Raw genomic sequence first — 17,915 nt, 5'->3', positions numbered from 1 at the left:
ATATACACTATTGAGTAAAGGAGTATGATCCAGATTGCACTACTTGTCTTTGGGATTATGAAACTACTATCCACGCACTCGGGGACTATAAGCTTGCTAAAGAGGTCTGGAAGAGGAGTAAAATTTTGCTCATGTGACCGAGTCTAGGACGAACAACATTATTGATTGGTGGGAGGGGTGCTTTGCTGAGTTTGATGAGGTGGAGGCTGCTGCTATTGTTACTCTGTGTTGGGCAATTTGGAGTGCCAAGAACTCATATATGATGGAAGGTCTTCAACCTATACCGGAGAATACAGTGAATTATGGGATGAAAACTTGTGGAGAGGTGATTGAAGAGCTTAGTGGGCTGTCAAATAGGGCGAATTCTGCTGGGTTGTCTGGGTCTGATGTGTGGCTACCCCTTGCTGCTAGTACCTTTAAAGTTAATGTTGATGCGGGTAGTATGCGTGGCTTGGGGGCTGATTTGGGTGCAATGCTAAGGAATGAGAATGGGGTTGTTAGTGCGTGTTCGACTACCCAATCTCTTGATACATGGGAGCCAAATATTGCGGAGACTATGGCTGTTCTTGCAGGGTTGAGATTGGCGAAAGATCATGGTGTGCAACAGTTGGTTGTAGAAAAGTGATTGTTTGGTAGTTATTCAAGCTTTGCGAGATGGGTCGTCAGGGTCAGGATCTTTTAATTTGGTTGTAGGTGAATAGATGATATCTTAGCTCTTAGCGGTAGTTTTAATTATGTTAAGTGGTCTTTTGTGAGAAGAGGATGGAATAAAATTGCTCACAATTTGGCTCACTGTCAACCATGGGTGATTGGCCAAGAATGTGGCATGATGTAATTCCACCTCAGGTCCTTGAACTTGCTAATTCTGATTTAAGTAATTGAGCTTTCCCCATTGTGGGTTTTATAAAAAAAAAAAAAGAAAAGAAAAAAAAATATTAACCATGCAAAATTAATCTAAGGCCCTATTTGGTAAAAAAAAAAAAAAAAAAAGTAATAGGGGGTGGCTTTTAATAGTTGAACTAGTTTTAAGGCCCGAGCGATGCTTCGAGGTAATGCATTAATTCCATAACTGAAATCGTTATTTATATTTAATTTTAAGGAAAAATTGACAGGAATATCCCAACTTTGCCCGATTCGCTCAAAATAATCCCAACTATTGATTATTTTTAAATAATCCCAACTTTATACCCCGATCTTTTTTAATGGTCCCAACAAGTTAATGCACCTATTATAGCCGGTTTGTAGCTGACGTGGCACCCAACAGTTATAAGAAGTTGAATTTAGATTAATTTCCCTTTAATTAATGGTTATTTCACCAAATGCCACCGAGCACTTTAAAAATTCACCAAATGCCATCAGACTTTTCAGAATTCACCAAATGCCACCCAGTTTTTTAAAAATTCACCGGGTGCCATTAATGACCAATGGCCATTAACTCCCTTAGTCATTAGGGTTTAATCATGACACATGTCATGATATGATTGGACCATTGATCTTAATTCATAAAAATTCTTTAAAAAAAAAACAAAAAATTAAAAAATTAAAAAATAAAAACAAAAAATAATAAAAAAAACCCCAAAATTTTCCCAGCCACCCCTATCACCGCCAAACCCTAACCCCTCCCCTTATCTCGTCGGAAAATGGCCGGTCACCACCTTAACCACCAGCAATCGGCCGGTCGGCCCTTTAGCTCCCCACCTGACTCACCGTCGATCCCCAAAACCTCCCACACAACTGCCCCGACCCCATAAAACCACAAACACGAGCATCACCCACCCCAAAAACCACCCACACAGCAGCCCCGACCCAAAAACCACCAGTAAAAACGCCCCTCCTCCCTTCTCCCACCGTCGAAACGACCGTTTTCAAGGGTGGGGAAAGGGAGGAGGGGCGTTCTTACTGGTGGTTTTTGGGGTCGGGGAGGCTGTGTGGATGGTTTTTGGGGTTGAGGCGAGCAGCGTGGGTGGTTTTGGGGGTCGGCGGTGGGTCAGGTGGGGCGCTAAAGGGCCGGCCGGCCGATTTTTGGTGGTTAAGGTGGTGGCCGACCGTTTTCCGACGAGATAAGGGGAGGGGTTAGGGTTTGGCGGTGGTGGGGGTGGCTGGGAAAATTTTGGGGTTTTTTTTTTTTAATTTTTTGTTTTTCTTTTTTAATTTTTATGAATTAAGATAAATGGTCCAATTATATCATGACATGTGTCATGATTAACCCCTAATGACTAACGGAGTGAATGGCCGTTGGTCATTAATGGCACTCGGTGAATTTTTAAAAAACTGGCATTTGGTGAATTCTGAAAAGTTCGATGGCATTTGGTGAATTTTTAAAGTGCTCAGTGGCATTTGGTGAAATAGCCGTTTAATTAAACGTTAGTTGGGAAAAACCAACCCCCCCTATTTGTTTTATTTGCTCTGTGTCTTTGTTTGCTCCAACCTTTTGCATTTTTGCTCTGTCTCCTTTTCTTTTTCTTTGTTTTTGTTTTTTCTTTTCCTAATCAATTATAAAGGGTAGTAGGAGGCATTCATGTTCTAGTGGCTCTTCTTCCTCGAGAATTGCTGGGGGGTTTTCACCAAATTTGAACTGCAATTGTGGGCATGACATTGTAGTTCAAACTGTGAAAAATGGTGTAAATATTGGAATGAAGTTCTATGGTTGTCCTAAATGGCCGATAAGTGTGTTTTTTGTTCTTAATTATAGTTAAATAATTGAATTAATTAACTATTTATTTGACCATAAAAAATTGAATTGGGTTGAAACTAGGGTTTATGTTTGCAATTGATTTGGGGCTTTAAATGTGCAAGAGACTAATTGCGAATTTTTTCAGTGGATTACTACTTACCTAAAGAAGTAATTTCCACTCAAAAGTTGACAACTTTTGCCTCCCAGACCACCGTAATGAAGTAATTAGACCTTGTGATGTATGAGGAAGTACAATTATGGTTGAAACAAATTATGGCTGCCAATTTTATTTTATTTTTTTTTTTTTTTTTTGCATTTCGTGAGAAATTTTGGTGAGGTAATTTCAGAGGGTGTAGTTGGGACTTGGGAGGGAGAAAGAGATGATGTGGCATTAATTAGGAGAGAAATTAAAGTCCAACAATCAACAAATGAAGATTTAACCGTTTTAACAGGTTTTAAGTCACTCGGGACCGTTAAAAAAGATCGGGGTATAAAGTTGAGATTATTTATAAATAATCGATAGTTGGGATTATTTTGAGCGAATCGGGCAAAGTTGAGATTATTCCTGTCAATTTTTCAGGTTGTGGGTTCAAATTTGCACAACTAGTTGCTGACGTTATCACTGTCCACATATCGCTCTCATAATAAAAAAAGTTATCGCATAAATGCAAGGATGATGTCATTTTTTTTTGTAGAGCTACCATATTTAACAATTTTGAAATTTTACTATTAGAAGCTTCTACGTTACAACCACAACCACAATTCCACAACCTATTAATTTATCATACAAAAATAAATAATTGTAAATAGCCCACTAATAAATAGACTTCTACATTGAAATATATATTAGACGACGTTAATCAGGTATCCTATCATAACTTTAATGAAAATCTAAAATTTTGAAATTACAAATATTTTTATACATAGTGCATAATTCTTATTTATATTTATTCTTTAATTTTTGTATAAATTATAAAAATAAATTTTTTATAAACTGTGCATCACATGAGTAAAAATAAAAATAAAATTTAGAGGGAGTAACATGATTTGATGGGGAAGTTAGGTGATGAAAAGTCTAATAAACACCCGTTAAAAAAAAAAAAATTAGAAAAGAGAAAAGTCTAATAAACACGACCAATATTGGCTGACTCCTGCATATAGTCTACTTTGTCATGCTCACTCCTTCGATCCCATAATTTAATCTGTTTCGAATTTCATAAATTAGGGTTTCCGATTTGAATCTTAATCATTCAATTTGATCACAAATTTTCAATCAATTATGCCAAGCCCCAAGAAGAATATGGAAAATAAGGGATTTTTCTCTTCTATGACTTCCAGCTTATCCATGTTCAGTAACGCCATGCATAGATCTGTCAATGGGTATTTCCTCTTTTTCGTCGCTTTTTCAAGCATTTTTTTGATTTCTACGCTTTTGAATGTTGTTCTATATGCTGATTATTTTAATGTTAATTAGTGAATTACTCCACTATTTTTGTTTTTGATGATAATTTTTTTTGTTTGGTTATTTTCAATTTTTTTGATGATTGTTTTCAATCAAACCATTTTTTAAAATGTAATTTAATGCTTGATTTTTGGTGAATATTTTCTCCTTTTATTAAGTATTGTTTATGAATTTTTATGTGATCTTTAGGTTTATAGGATATGAAAATCTGGAAGTCGTAAATCCTGAGGGAGGTAAGGATGATGCTGAAGAAGAAGCACATAGAGGAAGGTGGAAACAAGAGGTTTGTATATCTGCTATTTATGTGATAGAATTTATCAAAATTCGACTTTTTGTTGCACAATTTTCATTATACACCCGGGTGTACCTAAGCGGAATGGAAGAGCTTCCATGAACAGAAAATAGCTTTGGGTGTACTAAAGTATGAATTTTTGTTTATATTTTATTGGGATGGAATAATGGAAGTTGTGTTTGATGTTTATGTTTGTACTAAGATCAGATTGTTATTAATTTCCAAATTAAGAAACTTCATACTTATATTAGAATCTTTCTAGTATAATTTACCTATTATACATGTTACTAAGTAGCTTTTGTGTATAGTTCATGTAACAATGTATGGCTACTTTGATAACTCGGGCTTTTGAGTATGCTTATTTTTGGTATACGTTGACCTTCACCACAAGAAACCTTGGAGTGATTGATCTCAAAGATCTTTGGAGTTTATACACTAGCTTTCAGGACTGTTCAAAATCAATATTTAATTGCTATTGCTTACTTCATTTGTTGAATTTCTGTGATTACAGGAGAGAGATAGCTACTGGAAAATGATGCAGAAGTACATTGGGTCAGATGTGACATCAATGGTAACTCTACCAGTTATAATCTTCGAGCCTATGACTATGCTGCAGAAAATGGCAGAGGTTTGTGTCTGTCTCTTGTTTACCATTGATGCATGTGCAGTGATATTTTTGCTTACCAGTATATAGATGTTGTGATATGGGTTTAACTTTGGAAATGGTGTATGGTTGTTACAGATAATGGAGTACAGTTACCTGTTAGATCAGGCTGATGAATGTGAAGATCCTTATCTGAGATTAGTTTATGCTGGTGAGCAACTGAGCAGACTCTCTGATAGAATCTGAGGCAAATTCATGTTTCATTTGATATGAAATCTATACATGTGTTGGTTGCAGCATCTTGGGCAATATCTGTGTACTATGCTTTACAGCGCACCTGGAAGCCTTTTAATCCCATCCTTGGTGAAACCTATGAAATGGTCAATCATAATGGGATTACTTTTATTTCAGAGCAGGTCTGTCTGTCTGTCTTTGAACTTCTGTTTAACCAACACATGTCTGTAGCTTCTTTTGGACCAGGACTTTGAAATAAATCTGGACAGTAATTTCTCTTTCTACCTAATCTAGCAATTTTACCATGACTGCTATTCTTGCATTTAATTAGGTAGTGCTGATGATTTGCGTTTTCTGTATATTTTAGGTGAGTCATCATCCTCCTATGAGTGTTGGACATTGTGAGAATGAGCATTTTACATATGATCTGACATCAAAGCTGAAGACTAAATTTTTAGGCAACTCCCTTGATGTTTATCCCATGGGAAGGTAAGTAATTTTTTATTTTTTTATTTTTTTATCTTTTATGGTGCTATCTAATTTCCTAGTAGGTGTTTGTGGTTAAGGTTGCACTTGATGTATGCGGTGCAAAGTATGCCTAGCCTTTTTGTGGTGTGATGCCATTTTAAAATGATCATAAAATAGGTTCTTGAAGATACATTGGTTGGGAAAATTGTAATTTCTTTTAGACTTGTGGTGATCATTTTTAAATGAAAACTGTATGTGAGTCTTGCTCATAGCTGTCGTCAGTAATTTCTTTGATAGACCCCATTCTAGAGGCCTTGAAATTAGCTTTAGTGAACTACAAGAGCAAAAAGTATCCTTCAGTCATGCTATGTTTCTCACACATTATAGCCAATTGTACTACATCCTCAAAAAGTGAGGTGGTTTCATGGCAATCGCCTGCCTTATATTAGGGTCAAAACCAACGATTTACCTGATTGTTTTGTGCTCAAAAGATACCATTCAAGTTAAATATCATCAACATTAGTTTTTCAAGTTCCTTAGTGCATTGTGCAATTGACATGGAGCCTGAGCCTTTACTTTAATGAATTGTTTTTGGTGCAAGCACCTTTCAAGTTACAGGTTTCCCTTTCGTTCTGCTAAGCACATTTCTGTATTTCATAAACTAGAGAATGGCCAATTTACATTAGTATCATTGTAATCTTTGTTGTCAAGATGTTATTTTCCTCAATCCATTCAAAGGATGCAAGAGGGTTATAGTTATCTTCCAAGTATAGAAGCTCTGTTTTGATGATTGATATCCTAATCATCATCTCTGTTGAACCTTTATTGCTTCATTGGAATCCTTCTTTCATCTCCAAAAGCTCTGCCATCTTCAAATTATTCTTTGGGGTAGGTATGACACTTTATCTTTAGCTTGCCAATTTAATTTTTACCCAAGACTTGTTTAAGACGTTGGCGTCATTGACATGTTCCTTTGGAAGTTGGAATTAGATATATCATGAAATGAGTTCTTTTTATCTTCCTCAGTTGAAGCTGAGGGATTACATATGTGGATTTAGAGTTTGACAATTGAGGATTTTGAAAAACTATAGGCAGAAAAGGATAATTTCAGAATATGTGTTGAGGTGTGGAGAAAGAAAGGGAGGACGTAAAATGATTGGGGGGTTTAAAATTTCAAGCTTTTGCTAACCCACTAAGATTTTTGCTCAGATGTCAGCTTTGATGATATATGTATCCTTGACATGCATACCAAAAGTTGATGTGTACAGGCCTCTTGGAATTCTGATGATTTGAATCAAAATCTTCCAAAATTAATGTTTAAAAGAAAATATTTTCAGGGTTATTTGTTCTGACATTGAATGGGAAAATAGAGATATGAACTCACATTAGAGAAAGAAAGGCTAAAGCAGTTAAACAAGGAAGTGAAAATACTCCAATGAACTAACAAAAGTTAAAATGTAGTCACTAAGGCAATATCATTAACAAGCTAAAGAACTCACTCTCTCTATCTCTCTCTTTTGTTGAACCCTATGTGGAAGCACATATTTCCTGGCGTTAACCCTTATCAGCATCATGCTTGCATCACTAACGAGTAAAATCAAAAGAATTCTATTGCTAATGCTTGATGAAAGCTACAGCACAAGGGCATCGGGGGACATGAAATGGTTGTGCTAGCTCAGTGTGGATTGTGAAGTGGTGTTGCTTGCTTCTTGCCTCATTCTGGGGCTCTTTATTTCCTGGACTTTAATGAACAGAGTAGTGTGAGCTCGTATGATGGCTGTGCAGCCCCTGGTATGATCTAGAAGCTTTTTGTTTAGGCATGTAGGAGTCATGCCTAGCATGACCAGAAAACAACCAGAACTTAGACCCATGACTCTCATTTTCTGTTTTATCTCTATCCAAAGTGGGTGCTTTGACATCACTATTACTATTACTCTATGTTAAAAAATAATTCTATATATCTTAATTCTTGACACATTTATTTTCATGTGAATTAGTGCTGTGATGGATAGTCCGATAGTATATGGCAGTGAAGCTTACTACATCATAATGTTTTAGTTTGCCGTGTTATTAATCATGGTTATCTCGAATGCAGGACACGTGTCACTCTCAAAAGAAGTGGTGTAGTGTTGGATTTGGTCCCACCTCCTACAAAAGTTCATAACCTAATATTTGGCCGAACTTGGGTGGATTCACCTGGCGAGATGATACTGACCAATTTAACTACTGGAGATAAAGTTGTGCTGTATTTTCAACCATGTGGTTGGTTTGGGTATGTAGTGATTTTGTTTCTTTAATTACAAAATTTGTATTCCAGACAATGATGCGCTTAGTATTTTCTCTGCTTGATTATTTTCTTGTTTTATTATTTTTAATTTCTTTATTATTCCTTTGTTTTGACATACAATACCATCATCATAGTGTCTAATAAGACTCGCATTAGAATGTTTGAAAGACAATTGACATGCTAGCTCTCAGCCAATAAGTAGAGGATTGTTTAGTAAGACATTTGGCTTAGTCCATGGCATTCTGTAGTCAAATGTGTGTCTCCAAGTCTGATTTGCCAGTACCATTTGTTAGCCCTAAGCCCTTGCAGAGTGCACTTGTTACGTGCACTTCCTGTTTCTGGCTTTCTGCTATAAGTCTAATTTATTACTTATTTTTATTATTTATTATTTATTTTTTATATAATTCTTACCTATTTTGGCTTAGAATAGTTAGATGGGTATTTGACATGGCTTATCCAGTGTTGCTTGTTTATATATGTCATTAGATTGGCAAGTGGCAACTCTATTTCAAGTCTGCAGGCTTGAAGACTATTTTATTTCCCTGCACTCATTTTTCTTTAAGGTTTATTCTGGCTTATTTAAGGTTGTATTTTCTTGTAGAGCTGGTCGATATGAGGTGGATGGTTATGTATATGATGCTAATGAGGAGCCTAAAATATTGATGACCGGAAAATGGAATGAGTCAATGAGTTATCAACCATGTGATGTGGAAGGGGAACCTCTACCTGGCACAGAACTGAAAGAGGTTCATATCTAAAAAAACTTCAGTTTTTCTCTGATATCTCTTTATGGCTTTAATCTCCTAGAACCATTCAATGAAATATTTTGAGCATAAGGGTGGATACGTGGATGGAATTGAACATGATGACTGGCTTATTCTTAAGCCTTATGACTGTTAGAACTTAGATGTGTCAGTTTTGGTGTTTCTTTATCTTTCCTATAATAAATCTATGAATGTATGAGTTTATCTTACTTAATGGATTTATAATAGTCTATGAATCTCTGATGAAATTAAAAAAAATAAAAAATGAAGCTTAATTCTCATCAGTGATAGGATTCTTCTATTCTGCATGATATCTAGTATAAAGTATTAAAGTCTCAAAACTATGTCATGGATTGGGTCGAGCCCACACAGCAACCCATAAGGGTGTACGAGAGGAGGCACAAAATCAAGAAACCAGATCAGCAGCAACAGCAAGGCAACCCAGAACAGGACAAAAAGAATTAATTCTCCACTATGGAATGTGGTGAAAAGGACAGCAGTGAAGGCCTCCCTTGTGGCAGAACAGGACAAGCAAATTACTAGGGTTGGGTGGCTTGGATTAGGAACTTGGTATATATAGTGATAGCTTTGTAATGGAGAGGGCATGTTGAGAGAAGTAATGTAGTAGTAGAATAGCAGTAGCAGTAGAGCACTTACCTTGTAGCCGTTATTATTCAATCAAAATTCAAGTTCCAAGCTTTCCTCTAAACAAACTCTGTCTTTATTATTGTTTCATTGCTTTTGCATAATCTGTGAGAAGCTAGTATATTGCAAGTGGTATCAGAGCAGTCGGTCATGGTGACTCCGACGCTAACCCAGAGAGCTGACGCGGTGGATGAGAAAATTGCCGAGGTAGAATCGAGGTTGCAGGCAATCGAGCAGAAATTTGATTCCCAGGAGACCCATCTTAAAACGATTACGGAGAAGTTCAGCAACCAAGAGGCCACCATTGAGAGAGCGGTGCAGGCAGCCGTGGCGGGGGTGTTGGAGACTGAACGGAAGAGAACTGAGGAGGTTTTAAACCGTACCACTGCGCTACTGAAAGAGAGGGTGGACCGTTTTAGGATTGACCACGATAGGCTAGCGGCGATTGAGAGGGAAAACAATCAGAAGTTTCGGGAGGAGATGAAGAAGACCGCCGCAGGAGGGCAAGGAATACGAACTCCCCCACAACCACAACCCATCAGACAACCCGTGATACAACCCATTAACCTGGAGGACGGAGGAAGCGACAACCGCGGCCTTGGCGAGAACGAGGTGCGTTCCCCGTTGAGAACAGGGTGGCGAGGAGGTGGCCAGGGGGAAGAAGAGCAGTTTGAGTTCCGTCACTGGCAGGGCGGCGGTGGCGGCGATGGTGGCGGAGACCACCGGAGTAACTGGAAACACCGGCGACTCGACATGCCGATTTTTGAAGGGACAGACCCCGACAACTGGCTGATGAGGGCGGAGATGTATTTTGAGTTTTACCAACTGCAGGAGAGAGAGAAGCTTGAAGCGGCGGTAGTAGCTATGGATGGCGCCGCTTTGAGGTGGTACCAGTGGGAGAGGAAAAGGCGGCCAATCTCAGGGTGGTTGGACCTCAAACAACGAGTGTTGGGGGAGTTCCGGCCGTCGCACTCCGGATCCCTGTACGAACAGTGGCTGGCGGTGCAACAAGTGGGGTCGGTGGTGGAGTATAGGAGGTACATCGAGTTGGCGGCACCATTAGAGGGAATTCCTGAGAACATTATGTTGGCTCAGTTTATAAATGGGTTGAAGGATGACGTCAAATCGGAGCTCCGTATGTTGAACCCATTTAATCTGGAAGGAGCCATGGAGCTCGCGGGTCGGATCGAAGAGAAGAATCGGGTTCAGCAATTTAAAAAGGCTCCAACTTTGGGGTTTAAGTATGGGCCGGCCCAAAGCACTTCTAGTGCTCTTAACCCACCAAAACACGGGTCTTCAGGTCTGGTCCAGACCTACGGGGTGCCCAGCCACTCAAACTCCACTCCAAAATCGTGGGTTAAACCCCCAGAATCGCAAGGCTCTGTAAACATGGCCGCTTCGACCGGAAATTCACAAAGCCGAGGGACTGGTCTCACGCGCCGCTTGACAGAGGCGGAAATTCAAGAAAGGAGAGCTAAAAATTTGTGCTTTAGGTGTGATGAGAAATGGGGAGTGGGTCATCGTTGCAAGAGGAAAGAGATGAGTGTGCTATTGGTGGCGGGGGAGGAAGAAACGGCGGTGGAAGAGGAGGCAGAAGTGGCGGCGGAGGTCGAGGAATTAGGAGCATCCCTGGGCTCGGTGATTGGAATTTCCAATCCAAAAACCATGAAATTGAGGGGGAGTATCGGAGGTAGGGAAACGGTGGTGATGGTGGATCCCGGGGCAACCCATAACTTTATATCCCTCCAGTTGGTGGCTGACGCGGCAATTCCGATCACAAAAGGAGGAGTGTTTTGTGTGACTCTTGGTAACGGAGAAACGGTGAGGGGGCAGGGCGTGTGTCAAGGAGTGGAGGTAAAATTAAATGGTGAAGTGGTGGTGGAGGAGGACTTCCTGCCATTAGCATTGGGAAATGCCGACCTCATTCTCGGTATACAATGGCTGGAAAAGCTAGGCTCTGTCACTACTAACTGGAAAACACACATCATGAAATTTTGGAGAAAAGGGCAGTTGATCACGCTTAAGGGGGACCCCACCCTTGAGAAGACCCGAGTTTCATTGAAGGCGATGATGAAAACATTGTGTAAGGAGAAACAGGGGATTTGGGTGGAATTGAGCAGGATTGAGAAGAAGGAGAGTGTAGAAGGGGAGACAGGGGAGTTTTCCCAACAGCCACCAACCTTCCTGACTGAGTTACTGTAGCAATTTGAGCATGTTTTTAACATGCCAAGTGGACTTCCACCTCACCGGAATCATGAGCATGCCATTGTCTTGAAAGGGGGAAGCGACCCGGTTAGTGTCCGACCGTATCGATACCCTCAAATACAAAAGGATGAGATCGAAAAATTGATTCAAGAAATGCTCCAAGCGGGCATTATACGACCCTCCACAAGCCCTTTCTCGAGCCCGGTAATTCTAGTGAAGAAGAAGGACGGTTCTTGGAGGTTTTGTGTTGATTACCGAGCATTAAACAAAGAAACGGTGCCGGATAAGTTCCCAATTCCGGTGATCGATGAGTTACTTGATGAGTTACATGGAGCCAAGTGGTTTTCAAAGCTTGACTTAAAGTCGGGATACCATCAAATTCGAGTGAGAGAGGATGACATTCATAAAACCGCGTTTAGAACGCATGAGGGACACTATGAATTTTTAGTGATGCCGTTCGGACTTACCAATGCTCCGGTGACATTCCAATCACTAATGAATGAAGTATTCAAGCCTTTTTTGAGGAAGTTTGTACTTGTGTTTTTTGATGACATTTTGGTATATAGTAGAGGGGAGGATGAGCATAGAGAGCATGTGACATTAGTGTTGGAGTTGTTGTCCCAACATAGTTTGTATGCTAATTTGAAGAAGTGTGAATTTGGGAAGAAGGAAGTGGCCTATTTGGGTCATGTGATTTCGGAGAAGGGAGTAGCAATGGACATGGACAAGGTGAAGGCCATTGTGGAGTGGGAGGAGCCTAAGAATTTGAAGGAGTTAAGAGGGTTCCTAGGCCTCACCGGTTACTACCGGAAATTTGTGGCTAATTATGCCCAAATTGCCGGGCCCTTAACCACACAACTCAAGAAGGATAGCTTCGGTTGGAACCAAGAAGCTTCTCACTCGTTTGCAGCCTTGAAATCTGCCATGGTCACAGCACCCGTGCTTGCTATGCCTAATTTTCAGCTTGAGTTTGTCATCGAGACCGATGCTTCGGGGTATGGAGTGGGTGCCGTTATGATGCAACTTGGGAGGCCAATAGCTTATTTTAGCAAGTTGCTTGGGGTGAGGAATCGAGCAAAATCTATTTATGAGAAGGAGTTAATGGCTATTAGCTTGGCGGTCATGAAATGGAGACACTACCTCTTAGGGAGGAGGTTTATTATTCGCACCGATTAACAAAGTTTGCGGTTCCTAACTCACCAACGAGAGGTGGGAGGTGAATATCAAAGATGGATGCGGAAATTGATGGGCATGGACTTTGACATTCAATATAAACCCGGGGCTTCAAACCGTGTGGCCGATGCTTTATCAAGGAAGGGTGGAGTGCAAGGAGAGCTGGCTGCCTTAATCTCCATTCAAGGGGTGGATTGGGCCGAGTTGGAGGATGAGATAGCAAATGATCCGTGGCTTAAGGAGTTGAGGGACAAGCTGGCAGCAAACCCAAGTGAGGGCAGGGGATTTTCTGTTTGTGGCAGCAGGGTTCTTTACAAGGGGCGCATGGTCATACCAAAGAACTCGAGGTTCATTTCAAGGCTTTTGAAGGAGTATCACGATTCTCCTATAGGAGGGCACAACGGAGAGGTGAAGACTTATCTTCGAGTGGCTACGGATTGGTTTTGGCCGAATATGAGGAAGGGGGTAGGGGAATATGTGCGATCATGTGAAGTATGTCAAAGAAGCAAGGCATCACCACAAGCTCCTGCTGGTTTGTTACAGCCACTACCCGTGCCGGAGGTAGTGTGGGACGACATTTCCATGGACTTCATTGAGGGCTTGCCGCTCTCTAAAGGGGTTAATGTGATCTTAGTAGTGGTGGATAGGCTATCTAAGTACAGCCACTTCGTGGGGCTCAAGCACCCTTTTAATGCTCTTAAAGTAGCCGGTGTGTTTGTGAAAGAGATAGTGCGTTTACATGGGTTTCCATCTTCCATTGTCTCGGATCGAGACAAGGTGTTCATGAGTCTATTTTGGAAAGAGCTTTTTCGTCTACAAGGCACCCATCTCAATCGGAGCACCGCATATCACCCCCAATCGGATGGTCAAACGGAGGTGGTAAACAAGTGTTTAGAGGCTTACCTTCGTTGCTTCGTGGCTCAACAACCGAAGAATTGGGCACAATGGTTACCTTGGGCCGAATACTCATACAACACTTCTCATATATCCACGAAAATGACTCCATTTAAAGTGGTTTATGGTCGTGACCCTCCCAAAATCTGGAAGTTGAAGAATGATGCTACCATGGTAAAGAGCTTGGAAGAAGGATTGAAGGAGAGAGACTTTATTTTGGATGAGCTCAAGGTGAATCTTAACAGAGCACAGCAGCTGATGAAGGAACATTCTGACAGCAAGCGAAGAGAATTGGAGTTTCAGGTAGGGAATTGGGTCTTCTTGAAATTGCAGCCCTATAGACAACAATCCTTGGCAACCCGTCCCTTTGAGAAACTTGCTGCACGCTATTATGGGCCATTTGAGGTCATACAACGAGTGGGGAAGGTTGCTTATAAACTGAAACTTCCTGAGAACAGCAAGATACACTCAGTTTTTCACGTGTCTCAATTGAAGGAGGCTGTGGGGGGGGCTCCAGTGAATCCAACAATTCCAGCCCAGCTCACAACTGATTTGGAGTTGGTGGTCGAACCAGGGAAGGTATTAGCAGCGAGGCATAAAGGAGAGAGGGGAAATCAGAAAACTGAGGTGCTCATTGCGTGGCAGGGACTGCCTGAGTTCGAGGCCACCTGGGAAGACTATGACACTATCAACCTTCGTTTTCCCTCCTTCCACCTTGAGGACAAGGTGAATGTCCCGGGGGGGAGTATTGTCATGGATTGGGTCGAGCCCACACAGCAGCCCATAAGGGTGTACGAGAGGAGGCACAAAATCAAGAAACCAGATCAGCAGCAACAGCAAGGCAACCCAGAACAGGACAAAAAGAATTAATTCTCCACTATGGAATGTGGTGAAAAGGACAGCAGTGAAGGCCTCCCTTGTGGCAGAACAGGACAAGCAAATTACTAGGGTTGGGTGGCTTGGATTAGGAACTTGGTATATATAGTGATAGCTTTGTAATGGAGAGGGCATGTTGAGAGAAGTAATGTAGTAGTAGAATAGCAGTAGCAGTAGAGCACTTACCTTGTAGCCGTTATTATTCAATCAAAAATCAAGTTCCAAGCTTTCCTCTAAACAAACTCTGTCTTTATTATTGTTTCATTGCTTTTGCATAATCTGTGAGAAGCTAGTATATTGCAAACTAAGGGTTTGTTCTATTCTTTTCATGTTGTTTGAACTTATTTTGTCTAAAATTATTTTATATGAGCTTATTTGCTTTAACTTGTCTGAAATTATCTGAACTTATTAAACTTATTTAAACTTATTTGGTTTGAAATAATATAAGGTCAGTAGTTCATCAGCAGATTATGCGCCTTTATGTAATCTTCAATTTCTGCTAAATTTGGTTTCAGTTTTCACACCGTCATCATGACTGTTGTTTATGTATACATTTTGCAGGCTTGGCATCTTGCAGATACTCCGAAAAATGACAAATATCAATATACATACTTTGCCCACAAGATAAACAGTTTTGATACAGCCCCCAAGAAGTTACTGGCATCAGATTCACGTTTACGGCCTGATAGATATGCTCTTGAGATGGGCGATTTATCCAAGTCTGGTGCTGAAAAGAGCAGGTTCCTCTTCTGTTTATGGCTGTGTTTCTACATTTTTGGACTGTTATCTTCATGAAATGAGTGACCAATGTGAAAGTTGGCTGATGGATATGTCATTATGCTGCAAATATGATCAGTGCCTGTTCATATTTTGGGATTTTTTTTACCTTTTCTGTTCCAAATTAAAAGATATTTAGCAGGTACTATTTTTAGATGCTCAGAAATGATCTCCACCGTTCCTTTTTCAAGTACAGTACTCTGTAAAAAATATAATTGCTTTGCCTATTCTCTCTCCACTGCAATTAATTTCTTTTCACAAGAATCACAACACTTACCCGTACTCTTTTTCCTATCTCCATCCCCCATTTTCATAATAACTACTCTTAATCTTTGTGCTGAACTCTATTCTGAAATTTTCCAATAATGTGGAGGTATTTCCCTGATGTGTCATTAAAGCTATGAACCATTTAATCAAGATCAGAACATTGTTTTTTGTGTTGTAAGTTTGAGAAATAGCCTCTACTCTAATCTTGACTATATGGTAACTATGATATTTTAAACAATGTTGATTGTTTGGGAGTGTCTCAATATTGATGCTTCAGTAGGTTGTAAAAAAATATAAATGTCTGCTTCATTTTCCATCCTATGTTTCTATCTTGGCTGGTGTCAGACTGATCCTGTGCTGTTGCTTTTGGTCTTACCCTTGTACCTGTCTTTTCTTGCAAGAAGATAGAAGTATCACAAGTCTTGATGATGTTACATTATTTAACATTCATGTTAGTGTCCTGTTTTGACACTCATTCAGTGTTATTATATTCGTGATGATGAAGAACAGTTAGCAAGGATTTCTTTTTATTATGGCCATCTCCTGACATATACAACACACATAAATTAGTGATTTGTCAATTTTGCATGAGCTTTCTAGTGTACAAGCTGTACAACGCAAACTTAATACAAAGAGAAAAGAAAACATGTTTGAGAAGCTTTTGTACCTTAATACAGAAAAATCCTTCCTGTTCTATGGTAAAATAAATTTTGTGCTGCTATGTGCTTATGTCCTTTTACGTTGAGGTTTTGGATTATATTCTATTTCAGTTTGGAGGAGAGACAGAGAGCAGAAAAGAGAAATCGAGAAACCAAGGGTGACAAATTCACTCCAAGATGGTTTGATTTGACCGAAGATGTTGCAACTACCCCCTGGGGTGATATGGAGATTTACCAGTACAATGGTAAATACACTGAGCATCGGGCAGCTATAGATAGCTCCGATATTGTTGAGCTTGAAGATGTGAAAACCAAGGAGTTCAACCCTTGGCAGTATAATGATTTATCTGGTGTTTGAGGTAAAGCTTTTCCCACTGCAATAAAAATGTCTAGTGATAATTGTCCCATTCTAATTTAGCCTGGTCTTTACCTCCGCACGCCAAAAGAATCTAAACCAAAATCATGCCTTTACCCAACTCATTTCAACTACACAGGTAGCAATAGTAATTTATAATCTAAAAAGCATTCATACCTGAGGTTAGTGCCTAACTTAGTTGCGCCAAGATCAACTGAACCAAAACTGATCCATTAACCATGATGTGTTGGCGATAGCATGGTGGTTGTTATAGATCCAAAATCTAGAATCTGCCAAATAAGTTCCAACAGGTGCACCTCTTTTGAGGATTGGAAGATGGATTGCTAGACAAAAGCCTTCTCTAGGATAACATACAAAGAGGGTATAAGGTTCAGAAACAGGGTAAAAGGAAATTCATCACGCTAGGCTACATTATAACTTGATCTTTTTTGTTTGCAGAAATTTGTGTGCCTCATCGTAACTGCAATTACAGGAGTGGCATGTGAAGTTGGCCAAAGGATGATATGATCTCTCCTACAGTCCTACCTGCCATTTTAAATTTACCAGTAGTAGATAGAAAAATGTATCCTGCATTAAATTGTATAAACTCATTATTATGAAGATGATTTTTTCAAACAGAATCAACTGATGAACAGAGGTGAGAGGTCCTCTATCATCTATCAAGTCTTCCTCACCGGTATGCGTGGTCGTCCTGTTTACCATATCTTCAAGTTGGATGTATAAAGACCAGGTCCATCTACAGATAGCTTATGTTTTACCATCGTTTTTGATTGTATATTGCTTGTTTGAATTTTGTACTCGTAGTTGACAGACATTAAGCTCTTTATCTGTTTGAGTTTAGAAGGAAATTCCTTGTTCAATGTTTTGTCAATCTTCATGTACTAATTTTTGCCCGGTCATAGGTTTTGTTCATAGCTAGCTTCATATGCTATACTTGTTATTTGGTTATTTTTACTATATTTCATACATTCGTTGTGATGAAAACTAACATTGAGCAACTCAATGAACTCATTTGACAAACCAATTCCATTGCAATTACTAATAACTACGACGATGAGGAAGCTTTAATGGTGGTGTGGGTGCCCTTCCATTTATATGCGTTGCTCCATAGTAACGTTACATTTAGTATGACTGGACATGGACATCATTCTTCAGCTAGCGTATAACATGTCAAAAACATTGTTGATGAAAAAAAAAACAAAGCCAATAGATAAACATTACCCGTTTATCTATGAGATCAATGGAGTCGCTTCCTTTT

At 39.7% G+C, this 17,915-nt stretch overlaps 1 protein-coding gene across 3 annotated transcripts; it reads left to right on the top strand.

The window, feature by feature from the left end:
• Nucleotides 1-3,800: 3,800 nt before the first annotated feature.
• Nucleotides 3,801-17,550, top strand: LOC145575018 (oxysterol-binding protein-related protein 3C-like). 3 transcript variants are annotated; one of them, XM_081632936.1, is made up of 11 exons: nt 3,801-4,054; nt 4,326-4,419; nt 4,940-4,999; nt 5,171-5,243; nt 5,330-5,448; nt 5,634-5,755; nt 7,830-8,006; nt 8,623-8,767; nt 15,140-15,318; nt 16,393-16,640; nt 17,096-17,550. In XM_081632936.1, the coding sequence occupies exons 1-10, from the start codon at nt 3,954-3,956 to the stop codon at nt 16,637-16,639; spliced, it is 1,317 nt and encodes a 438-aa protein (XP_081489062.1). In that variant the 5' UTR covers nt 3,801-3,953; the 3' UTR covers nt 16,640; nt 17,096-17,550. The 3 variants fall into 3 exon arrangements, with proteins under 3 accessions (XP_081489062.1, XP_081489061.1, XP_081489059.1); XM_081632935.1 differs by having other exon boundaries at nt 4,940-5,056; nt 5,330-5,412; XM_081632933.1 differs by having other exon boundaries at nt 3,802-4,054; nt 4,940-5,056.
• The last annotated feature ends 365 nt before the right edge of the window (nt 17,551-17,915 follow it).

This window comes from Chenopodium album, chromosome 13, assembly GCF_948465745.1.
Source record: "Chenopodium album chromosome 13, dcCheAlbu1.1, whole genome shotgun sequence".
NCBI classification, from domain to species: domain Eukaryota; kingdom Viridiplantae; phylum Streptophyta; class Magnoliopsida; order Caryophyllales; family Amaranthaceae; genus Chenopodium; species Chenopodium album.
The sequence above is the reverse complement of the archived record's forward strand: the minus strand, read 5'-3'. Positions and strand labels throughout refer to the sequence as shown.

Bases quoted from the DNA above. Each gene is read 5' to 3' on its own strand.
- LOC145575018 (XM_081632933.1), top strand. From the start codon at position 3,954: ATGCCAAGCCCCAAGAAGAATATGGAAAATAAGGGATTTTTCTCTTCT. The intron at 8,768-15,139 runs GTTCATATCTAA...TACATTTTGCAG, and splicing joins CTGGCACAGAACTGAAAGAG to GCTTGGCATCTTGCAGATAC. The intron at 15,319-16,392 runs GTTCCTCTTCTG...ATTCTATTTCAG, and splicing joins TCTGGTGCTGAAAAGAGCAG to TTTGGAGGAGAGACAGAGAG.